This window comes from Pelecanus crispus, chromosome 1 (assembly GCF_030463565.1).
Source record: "Pelecanus crispus isolate bPelCri1 chromosome 1, bPelCri1.pri, whole genome shotgun sequence".
Lineage (NCBI taxonomy): Eukaryota > Metazoa > Chordata > Aves > Pelecaniformes > Pelecanidae > Pelecanus > Pelecanus crispus.
This window is the reverse complement of record NC_134643.1, coordinates 55,399,969-55,412,068: the sequence shown is the minus strand read 5'-3', so window position 1 is coordinate 55,412,068 and position 12,100 is coordinate 55,399,969. Positions and strand designations below refer to the sequence as shown.

The 12,100-nt window shown below is 46.5% G+C and overlaps 1 protein-coding gene across 1 annotated transcript; it reads left to right on the top strand.

Annotated features, from left to right (window-relative positions):
- The first annotated feature begins 6,474 nt into the window (after nucleotides 1-6,474).
- PDE6H (phosphodiesterase 6H) lies at nucleotides 6,475-7,925 on the top strand. Its single transcript, XM_009482948.2, has 3 exons — nucleotides 6,475-6,614; nucleotides 6,877-6,917; nucleotides 7,849-7,925. Exons 1-3 carry the CDS (start codon nucleotides 6,475-6,477, stop codon nucleotides 7,923-7,925), a joined length of 258 nt encoding a protein of 85 aa, XP_009481223.1.
- The last annotated feature ends 4,175 nt before the right edge of the window (nucleotides 7,926-12,100 follow it).

The window sequence follows — 12,100 nt, the reverse complement described above, 5'->3', positions numbered from 1 at the left end:
CAAAGGGGGTGTTTTGAAAACAAACAGCCTGAAAGAGTGTAAATTTTTAATGTTCAGAAAAGAGGAGTAGGGAGCTGTACAGCCGATTTCCCCAGCAACTCTACCTACATAGAAGAAGGCAGAAGGGGAGGGGGAGCCCCCAGAAACCTGTCTGCAGCAGATGGAGGCATAGGAATGAGCAGCGGGGATGGAAGCGGAGTCTGCTGCCAGCAGGCTGCACCTCTTTATATCCACACAAGCAGGTCCCTGCCCACAGTAATCACTTCTGCTGTCAGGAGCTGCTGAGTGCAATCAATCTCCACGCATTTGTGTACAACCTCCAGTCGTCACAGGGAAGAGATGATGCCAACATAATGCAGCTCCCGTCCTCTTTCCTGTGCCCAGAAATTATCGCACAAGCCTCCGAAAGCTGTGTGATCATCCTCAAACACGTGGGAACACTAAGTGTGTTTGCTGCTTCTCTGCTAGATTGAAAGCCCCTCGGCTTCATGTAGGATTTACTTCCCAGCTTCTGTGCCCACTTAAGGGCTAGGACCTTATCGATTTTTTTAGATGTAAGCTAAGAGTCTCGCTGAGGGATTTATCTCGTCTAACTTCAGCCATCTGAAAGGCCAAAATCCCCTCCTCCAGCCTCACCCAAAGATGAACCCCATCCATCACTACACAAACCCACACCTCAGTAGATACAACACCACTGCCACTGTGCTGCTCTGATGCTCCTAGCACAGGTCCTTTCTCTAGGACCATTTTTGGCCCTGCCAGCCCTGGTCTCATGTTGTGAGCTGGATGCTTAACAAGGGTAAGTGAGCACTGCTTCACCAGAGCAAACAGATCCCACAGGACTGTTAACCCTGTGGTTATGCCTCAAGCCAGATAGCTACAGTCCATGGCTGATGTGCTGCTGCAAGTGAGGATGAGGATGATCTTCCAGCACCTTCTAGCAGGGCTCTGGTCCTCTTTTCATCCTGAGACTCCTCCCACTTTTTCCACATCTCTGACACCCATCTCCCAGGCAGTCACAGCAGGCTATTAAAACGCATCAGAGATACAAAGCACCTGATAAAACAGTGTGCATTACTATCGATGGAGTTTTGTTGGGTTGGAGTTTGGGCTAAGGAGCCAGCTCTTCCCTTTCTCAGACAGCCCCTCACAGCAGCAATGCTACTGGTACCTAGATGTGACCTAGCTGTTACCATCAGCCCAACACCTTGGGTCTCAGGGGTGACAGGCCACCCCGCTGGCTGGCCACCCATGTGCAACACAAAGGTTTCCCCTTCTTCCCCTGCCATTCCATCTGCTGGATGCAGTTAAATATTCACCAGGGCCCCATGCAGCACCTCAGCAGCATTTCCTATGACTCCCTTGAGCAGATTCAGCCCTCTTGGCACCGGGCAGAACGCATGCACTGCTCTGTCAGGTGCATCTTGACCCCTGCAGCACAGCTGAGAAGTTTGCTGGAAGCCTCTCCATGCATTCACCAACACAGGGGAGGGACCTGGAGTGATTAGGACCAACTCCTCCCTTCCCTGCATGTACAAGCGTGTGTGTGTGTGTGTGTGTGTGTGTGTGTGTGTTCACGAGCAGCAGCATTGCTCAAAGGGCAGGTGATTTCTTTATTCCTCTTTGCTTCTCCAGACATCACACCGCAGGAGCTCCAGAGAAGCCACAACCTCTTCTTGCAGAAAGGGGCACATCGCCCCTCAGGAGCACGTCGAGGCTCTGCTGCTCCCCTAGACCTCGCTGGAGCTGTGCCCACAGAGCACCGGGGTCACAGCGCTCCCCACACGTCCCCCCCCCCCCGCCGTGTGGGGGCCCGCCCACGATTGGCGCCCTGATGTCACCTGGTGGCAGGGTATATCTGGAGGAGAAAAGACACCTCGAGACCCTTTCTACGCAGGCTGGAGGACAGGAGTTGGATGATTTGCAAGAAGAGCCCTTGACACTGTAAGTATTTCCCAGGAGCTTAAAGCAATAACGAGGGTGGCAGGGGGATGAAAAAGGAATTGGCTACAAAACCCAGAGGAGAGAAAAGTCCTGATAAAATCACATGGGTGAAAAATTCGGATGCTTGTGCTTGGAGAGCGTGAACAGACCCAGTAGTTAAGAGAGGGAGTTGTGGTTCTTGTGTGGTCATTTTCTGTTTCCTCTAACATTAGGGCAAGTGCTGCAGAACTGATTTGTCTCAAAGCTACCTGGCTGTGCAAGCAGCTCTGCCCTCCACGGGGCCACTCGGTTTCTCATGCTGGGCACCCCTCGGTTGGGGTTTCCTGGCACCCCCTTGGCTTCTGTCCTCGGCTGGCTAGGCCTACATGTGAGCAGCACCAGGGGGGGTTCCTGTGGACCGGTTGGGACAGGCAGCTGGTGTTTCCTGCTCCAGTGCCCAGCTGTACGTGCAGAGCACATCAGAGGGGAGTTTATACCGTGTGATGCTGTACTTCCAGTGTTACTGAATCCCTTCTTTCACCTGGGATAGTCTTTCCAATGATCCCCATCTGGGAAGTGGTTGTGGGAATATAGTTCTACTTGAAATGAGCTTCTGTCTTTTAGAGTACATCCTCTTTCACCTGTTCTTGGTCTTAAAACTGCTGCTAGAACAAAGGGCCTGTTTTACACAGGATCAGAAAGGGCTGAACCTGCGTGGACTTCTTCTATAGCTAGTTGCTCAAGCAACTGAGACTGGAGCTGTGAGAGTCCTCACTCCTCACAGGCATCTTACACTGGATACAATATTTCCTGATGAAAGCCTGGCTGCAGGGATGAAGCTATTGGCTCTCATGAGCTCAAGAGCTGAGCATGCAAGAACCTCATCAAAAGGAATGTAAAATTGAGGGTGTTTTCTCCTGGATGGTGTCTCCTCCCAGCATATCACTGCATGGAGAGCCATGGCACAGAGGGGTTCTGTGTCTGACACCCCTGAGGCACCATGAAGACAAGTGCTCATGGAGAAGTCCGTATTTTTGAAGGTTTCAGACAGGGGAAGATGAGATCCTACACCGAATCTGTCTGAAGAACGTCAAGTGAGGCATCTGCATTATCTGTCAGGAAAATTTTCCATAGAGAATCAGAGATTAAGGAGGGGGCAGATTAAAGAGTCAGCATTTGTCAGTAGTATTCAAGCCTCTTTAAGTTCAAAGAAAACTAAAAGAAGGATTATTAACCTGGTCAGCAACCCCGAGGTGGGATATCTGATGCGACTGAGCTAAGCCCATTACCGTACATTAGGTATAATTAGCATTCAGACGCAAGCAAAGCTCTTACCCAGAGGATTAAACCCTGGCCTGAGCAGGAATGCTGTCAGGGACAATTAGGTAACACCTTGTCAGAGGAGGGGGCAGAGGAAGTACGTGGAAGAACATCTTGTTCCTCAACAGCCTTTGCATCCACAGACATCAGCTCTTACCCAGGAAGCTGCATCCCAGTGCCAGCAGCAGCAGAAGAGCTCTGGCAGCCTGGGAAGCACTGGGGTGAGGCAGCATAGCACTTGCAGAGAGCTCAAGAAGGAGACCCAGTCTAGTTGAACGTTTGTCAAGCCACCTGTTTGGTGTGGTACCAAGGACTATCCAAGTACCCAGGTACGGGGAGGTGAAAGGATGGGAAATTCCCCTGGGAAACTGCCGCGGGTGTTTCTTTTGCATCTGTGATCCTGGGGCCCCCTACCCACCCACGTCTGGCTGTGTGCAGGGGCAGCTTGTTCCCGAGGTGTGGGAACTGGGGCAACTCCCTTGCTGTGGGGCAGGGCCCTCTCCAGCATGAACGGAGACATCTTGGATTGTGTGTGATGGCAGGTGAGTCCCACCAACTCACTGGTGGGAGGGCAGCTTGATTCCTGCTGCGAGATGGAGGATGTTCTGTGGCATTAAGGCTGCTTTCTATCCTCTACCCTTTCTTTTGGTGATGCATGGGAGAACAGATAGAGGCAGGCTGGTAAGAAAGAGGTTAGAATTGTCCCTTTTAGTTTCATTGAGTGCCCTTTCTTGAATTCATGCAGGTGAGAGAGAAGATGAAGGGTGATTTGGGCAGATTCTTTTTCCTACCAAATCCCAGGTATCAAGTAGCTGGCAGATGTATATGACTACTTCAGACTGGGGGAAAGGGAACTCCAGGGACTGAGTCTTCCCATTAGCTATTTCTCTATTGAGTGAAGGCTGGGGGCAAGTCCTGGACTCAAAAAACTAAGAGGAGTTAACCCTCAAAGATGTTTTTGTGGTTAAGATACCGTGCTGGGAACTCACTTGGAGACCAAGCTCAGCTGCCTCTTACAAGTTTTGGATGTCAGGCCAAAGGGTGGGAAATCTGTTAGCCTGTTTGTTTCTTCTGTTGTACTTTCGGGAGTAGCCCTTGAGAGGGGTGCCAAGTATCTCTGCACGTCAGATGAACTGAAGGTGCTTAGAAGTGGATGTGTGTCTCTCATAGATCAGGAAGGGTACCTAGCACTGAGACAGACACCCTACTGACGACAACTGCTCCTGAGGTGGAGGCATAATACTGTACTTCGGGGCATTAGCAGACATGCCATTGAGCAGTTTCCCAATGCAAAGCATTTTGCTGTAGGGCAGTACCATCTGAATCCCTAACTGGTCCTGAGTAACAGTGAGGCACCAAATTCTCTTTGGTTTGGAGCCAAACTGCCTTCACCTCTCAGTTTGGCCTTAAATAACTGTGAGTCAAAAGATTTTGTCATTCCTCCCAGCTGTGCAGTCCAGGTCATACCAATCACTGCACTTCCATTCCCTTCTGTAAAAGATGGAGGTGACAGTGTTTGCCTGTCCTGCCACCACACTGTGAGGATAAAGCTGTAAATATGGGGTGATTGTTCAGGTGCTTTAGAGATGGCAGCCAAATAAGTAACTTCCACAATTTGAGCTGATCCCTGTGTTTGTGGGCACAGTGTGTGCTTAGGAAGCATTGTGTTACAGGCGGGGGAATAGCATCTGTGCATACTTCAGCTGCAGACACAACCATCTGCTGCTCCATTTGGGGCTGCTGGAACCCGTCCAGTCTCCTGCTTGGGATATTACAGCTGAGACAGGAGCCTGACCGCAAGCAACAAAAGAACTAGCATGCCTCTAGGTGCTACCATTAGGATCCATCCTACTGCCAGCACAGATGGAAAGATGTCAGGGGTGAAGTATTCCCAGACTGCCACAGGTACAGAAACACAGCTCTTCGCCTTGCATTGATGTGGAAGTGACACAAGAGGATTGCTTGGATCCTCTTTCTCCTTGCATCTCAGGCTTTGCTTTCTGCCACTCTGGCTATTTCAGGATTGTTGAAGACATGAACTGTCTTCAAACTAAGAAAAAAAATACCCATCCTTGATGGCATTTATAGTTCTGAGATTAAAAGTCCAGAGTGTCACTGCAGGTCATGTTGGGGATTAGGCCAGAGCACTATGGTGACATAATGGAATTAGCCTTTAATACCAAATCCTGAATTAATTCCATCAGCGATTCCGTCAGCCTGGCTGCACAGGGACGAACACCTGGAGATAGGAGTTATGTAATGGTCATGGGGAAGAATGTGACTTCAAGGAGGGGAGAAAAAGTTGGCAATTATTTATGTTCCATAAATGCACTTGGTCAGATCATTCTAGCATACTAATTACCACAAAATTTGATGAAGGGCTGGAAGCTCCCCCTTGGGCACTGGTGAGAGTTATCACTGTCCTCTCTGGGAATGAAGCAAAGGGCTCTGAATACAGCAGTTCTGCCCTCCGAGGCAGGAGAGATGTCTCCCACACAAGAACTGCTCCCTGATAACTATTTAGCCCCTGTGAAGTGGAGCTTGGCTCATGTGCAGTGTGGTGGCAGAGGAGGTCAATGCATGTAATATAATGCTCAAAAATACCAAAATGGACATATTCTGGGGAAAGTTGTGGGCTTTGTTCTCCTAAATCCTGAGAAATTAACTTCTGCCTAAAAGACAGTCTCCGATGCTTTGCTTTAGCCTTCTTTACAACCTTTTAAAGATACTGTGCTTCTTCCCTTAAGGTTGGTATTGACAAACATGAGGCCCTAATTGCAGCTGTACGCAGACTAAGGGCCCATCTAGCACAGCATCCCATCTCCATCAGTGTCCAAAAGGTACTGCTTAGGCACAAGTATAAGAACAGGTGAAGTATATCATGATGATTCCCAAGGATAGGATATTTCTCTAAGCCCTAAGTGTCTTTGTGGCTCCTAGTAGTCATATCCTGAAACAGTCCTTAGCTCAAGTGTCCTTTGTATGGCATCTTATTTCAAGCATGCCGGATGAAAGGCAGTGCTATTCTGCTTACTTTGCATGCATTACAATCTTTCTTTATGTTTAATAACTTTATCTTTAATCCTGTCACAGTTATGCTTTCTGTAATTCTGCCACCTGACTACTGATATCTAGAAATGATAAGCAGAGTGTTGTGTCAGTCCTTGCCCTTATCTTGCAGACAGAGGGATCTGAGAGACGCGTGCAGCTGCCATACACAGCAGCCCAGCAATGAGTGAGAAGCCAGCCACCAACCTCACTGCTGGAGATACTTCAACCGGTCCCACTACACCACGCAAGGGGCCTCCCAAGTTCAAGCAGAGACAGACAAGGCAGTTCAAGAGCAAGCCTCCTAAAAAAGGAGTAAAAGGGTAAGGGTATTTTGGAAAGAAAAGAAACCATGCTAGCTGGGTGGCTCCCCACTGCTAAGCTGAGCTACCATCTTCCCTTGGGCAAGGAGCCAGGAGGCTTCTCCCTGCCCCCTGGTGCCATCAGCTCTCCTTCCTGGAGCTGCTCCTTCTCGTCTGCTGCCCACCCACACTTCTCCTTCCCCAGCTGAGGGTGCAGGGCAGCTCCCCTTTCCTGGGTGCTGCTGGCCCAAACTCACCCCTCGCCTGTTTTTTTCTCCCCTAGGTTTGGAGATGACATCCCAGGCATGGAGGGACTGGGCACAGGTAAGCGCTGCAGGATGTTGTTGTCATGCCCTGCTTTAACACAAGTGCAGTCATGCTTCAGCACGGGAGAGGACTGTCTGGGGTGGTCTCTCTGTCTCCCTGGCCTCTCTGCAACTCTCAGAGTACCAGAGAAGACTAGTACTCCCTCCGCAAGCTGCCACAGTCATGCTTATGCTTACATACACTACAAGACAGAAAGGCTATTTAGGCATGCTTCAATTTCTGAATACTTTCATTTGGCTGCAAATGTGCTTGTTTGTCTTTGTTTTCTGCTAATACTCTGGCTAAGAATTTCAGCAGAATGAGGTTCTCAAAGAAATGCCAAATGTGAAGCTATTAATACCAAAAATCACAGGAACTAAATCCCAGCTGGCTAAGTATTTGTGTTATCACCAGAATCCTAATTTTAAGAATTTTATGAACCTGTCTGCAATTGAGAAACACACATTTGGATGAGCTGTAGCCAGTCAGAACTTCTTATGTGTCAATAACAACTGTACCTATCAATCAATGAGTTACAGATCCTGAATGTTGTAAACCAAATTATTCAGCATCTGATTTAAGATTGCACATGTCTTCAAGGAGATCACAGTTTGGCTACAGGCAGTTTATAAGAACAGAAGAAACCACATAACCAGAATGAATTTTCACACCAGTCTACAGAGTCACTGAAGAGGCTATAGGAAATGCTGGTTTGCTTTTGCTCACAGAGAAAGATGGCACAGGAGAAAATACCCCAGTCTTGTTTGGTCTGGTAGGTAGTACCAGATTTGAAGAGCTCATCTGCTCATTTAACCTTCAAGTGGAGTCTCATTCTTCTTGCTCTTCCCATCTCTAATGTTTCCTGAGTAAATCAACCTTTCTATTAATACAAAAGAAATGAAATAAGTGCAGTGACCAGAACCCATTTCTCATTCTCTCTCTTTTGCAGATATCACAGTGATTTGCCCATGGGAAGCTTTCAGCCATCTGGAACTGCACGAGCTGGCCCAGTTTGGGATCATCTAAGGTGCCAGCACTTCTACTGGTGTCACCTGGTGACTCCACAGATACCAGCATGCTCTTCATCACCTTTGACATTTATTTTTGGCCCTTACATCCACCTGCTCATGGGCAGGGTGGTTTTGTAAGAGCTAGTTATGAGCAAGTCCTTTGCAGATTAATTTGGCAAAGAAGTTATTCAGGACCCTGAACAGACCTCATGCTCCATGTGATGAAACTACTGAAAACTGTCTTAATGCCTCCCTGCACCATATCCTGTCTTCTCCCACTGTTGTAGATCTTCATGTGTATGGAAATAAGGGGAGGCTGTATTTGAACTTTTCCCCTGGTTAGCTGAGATACTGTGTGCATGGCTGTGCATGTATGCCCAGACCTAATTATATCAGGCCCATTCTTTTTTCTTCCTTCTGCCCCTGACAGCTTTCTATATAGGATTTCTGTGGGTATGTCCCCATGTTATCCGGGCCACCAATTAGTTGCTGAGAGTACATCTGTAGAGAACAGGATCAGAGTCACCAGTCCAGACATTATGCTATTTTTATGTAGAAGGAGACATTTCCCCAAGGGTTCACCATAAGGAATCTGCTGCTAAGATTTACCTCCTCAGCAAGAGGGGAAAAGGGCTTGCAAATGTTGTCTCTGCTGTGCTGCCCACTAGCTATGAGCCATGAGACTCTGGCTGTTCTAGTAATGTTAAATGAAAATGTGTGTGTCTGAGATCAATAGCTAAGTGAATTAATCCTACTATTCATTCCTTTTGTGCTCCTGAGTAGTTGCAGTTCCAAAGAAGCAGCACTCCAAATGACATTGTGTTTCCTCTCCTTTGATGGGATGCTCCTGCTTTCACTCCTGCTTTCACTGTCCCCAGGCCCATACATATTTACACGAGGCATTTGCTCCCCAGGACATGTTTGCTGCCTGTTAGGAAGACAGAAAATCATTACGATCTGTCACTAGACAGTGCCAGTAGTCCCGCCTCATCTAGCAGAAGATAGTACGCATTAGTTGCTCCCTCTTCCATGTATTTAGCATGAGGCAAGTCTCCCTTCACACACTGCCCTGCCATCAGCAGGAAGGCTTTTCTCTTCACCCCCTGGCAACTTCAAGCTCTGGAGTTTGTCTGGACAAGCAGGCAAATGGTGGCTCCCCAGCGAGAGATAACAGCAGAGCAGGTGGGGAGACAGGGAGGTTAGGATGTGTATATGCAGGCAAGCACAGAACGAATCCACTTAACCCTATCGATTTGTGTTTCCTGGTCTCTGGCAGCCTGAGTGCTGGTGAGTGGTGAGGCACTCATAACCACTTAAATGCTCAGGGAAGGCACCAAGATTCCCTGCTGTCCTGGCATTAAGGAAGAGCTTTTGTTTTGTTTGGAGGCAAGGAGCAAGTTTTGTCGTAGCTACATAATATTCATAAGAGGAGATGGCATCTTTAATCATTGTCTTCATCTTGACGAGCCTCATTGCGTAAGAACTGCCTCCCCCCAGCTTATCTTTCCTATGATGAACATGTTCATGGGAGCAAGGAGTGGTTGTGGAGAGGAGAGCAAATCCTGCCTAAAAGATTGATCCCCGCACATAAAGCATTGCTATAAATCCATGGCTGTGCTATAGTTATCCGCTACTGTTATTCCAGAAATAAAAGCTGGCAGTTTTCATTTCAAATATAGCTTCAGCACCAAAAGCTAAAGGAAATTTCTGTTGGCAGTCCAGAGTACAGATTTTATTATTCAGCACTCGTGCCATTAGAAACAGCAGTAAACCAATGAGCAGTTCAGAACCGCAACAAAATCACAGTGCAGAAGTCATGTACGATTTAGCTAATTGCAGCGCACAGCTATTTCCTTGGGCAGAGGCAGTCTGTCCTTCCCACTTACTCCAAATTTCTCCCACTTTTCTCACCTTTTAAGGCTTTTCTTCTTTGCCTAAGTGTTCTTTATGTAAATTACATTTTATTTAGCTTTTACTGTAGGGGACTGATTTCACTTTTTTTCAAGCTCATGTGCTAGCCCTCTCCTTCTGTGGTTAAATGTGAATGCTCCCATGTCAATGCTCTTGTGCTTTCCCTCATGTTACACCATCCTGTAGCATGTGATCCTTATTCCACCTTCTCAGTCTGTCCTCTTCTATCTGGGAAAAGACCCACTGGATCCAGTTTTGGATCCTGCAAGCTGTCTGCCTCTATTATCATCGAGTTTTCCCTTTTTTAAGCAGGACAACCTTTGAATTAGTCCTTTTGCTCCTTTTTCATCCCAGGCCTTGTGAAAGCAGTCCAAAAATAGTGAGATCCTCTGTCAGAAAACACTGGGGTAAAAGCAAAGTTCTCCTTAGCCCAGGGACTGAAGTATTTCAGCAAATGGGAGGGTCCTGGTGTAGTTTCACACCTGACTGCCATAACCCCTGCTCCCATCAGAGACCTACTCCATTCTCCTTCCTAGAGGAGTCCAACAGGAATGCACACATACCCCAGCTCTCATGCCCAGCTGATGAGCTGTGTCAAAAGATGTTTTGAGTCAACACAGTTTGTTAGTTATTTTCAAAATAATTTCTATTCATTAATAGGTATTACATTCATTACTTTACTTGTAAGGAATTTTGAGACTTAGGAGTCTTAAAACATCCTCATAGCTGTTTTGTCTGAGGTTCTAAGCTTTTTCTAATGAGCTATAACCCCTGAAACTTCAATTTTTCAAACAGTAAGTCATGGCTATGGTGCAAGAAAGCAAATGCATTGAAGTAGCTTGTTGAAGGACTTCAGTCTATATACATTGTAATATGTTATTCTTTGTTCTTTTACTATAAAAACATGTCAAAAGCAATAAAAATTAATAAAAAGTTTTTTAAAATCCTAAGAATGTAGTCTGACTTGCTTATAAAAAATATCCAGAGAAAGACTTAGCTTTTCATTCTAAAATCCTTTCCTTAGGAAAGCTCTGAAAGCCCCTCACCACTCCTCTCAAGAGAAAACCAGCTATTTATCTCCAAACAATAGGCAATAAAGACTAACTCTGATACCATCTGAGAAGCAGTTTTTCCCTGAGTGATGACTGGTGTATTCTCCCAGGTGTGGTGCACATGATTTCCTTAAGGCTGAAATCTTTTGGCCGGTTATGACTTTTGGGACTTTTTATACAACTGAATGTCAGCATGTTTCTGCCCCGTAGCAATAAACGACTGAGATGTGAATGCCACTTAGCTCCTTCTCATTGCTATGACTGCAAGATAGAGCTGCAAATGCTCATCTCCTTTTGCTTCTTGCTGTTGCTGAACTTTCTAAACACTCACAGGGGTTTCAAGTTGGTCAGGTTCAATTGCCTACTGGCATATGCTGTCAGGTCTCAGCCTTAGAAAGCGTTTTCTTTTGTGCCATCGTTGGAGCTTTTTTCTTGCACTTCATCACTGAGTGTCTAGTTGAAAGTCTTTTGTCTTTGAATGCTCTGTATCCTGTGGGACACAAATATGAGTTAGCCAGGAGTCATTCTGGGGTGGCGTTTTACAACTCCTTTCCCAACAGCACTTTGAAAGCCAGAAAAATGTCCTTTCACATGGTTACTGCTATTTAACAGCATCAACTTTAAAACTGGGTTTAGCCAATGCCTGGAAAATTCTGTATCATGCCCAGAGTGCCCTCAAAGATGAGTCCCATCCTCACTGACCTCAGTTTCTGGCTGTAGTGAGAAAGTTAAATAAACCTAAATCTCTGCAAGAAAAGAAGAATGAACCTTGGGAAAAGTGAGAAGCATTTGTCTTGCTTTTCCTCCCCCAATATATCTAAATCACCTCAGGAATCCCAATTTAAAAATAAAAATCTTCAGTGTAAGTTGGGTTCTTCATGAGATTTGAAGATGCTTAATGCAAGATTCCCATCCTCTGACAGTTTGCAAATCAGCACCTCACTCAGTATCAAACCACTATCACATTCTCCTGTGGTATTGGTCAATATGATATGGACTAACAAATGTACTCTGACAATATCCCTGTGTGTTTTGTGGGGTGTTTTCTATTTTATATATGGCATCTCGAGAGTTAGAAAAATTAGTGTCAAGAGTATCCATCACCTTAGGTCTCCAGTACCTGATCTTTCAGAGTACTTAACATTATGTCTTTGTGTTTAAAATACAGCTGTCATTGGTTGTGGTTGCAGCTATGAGTACTCATTAGTGAGTCTCACTCTCTCTCAGT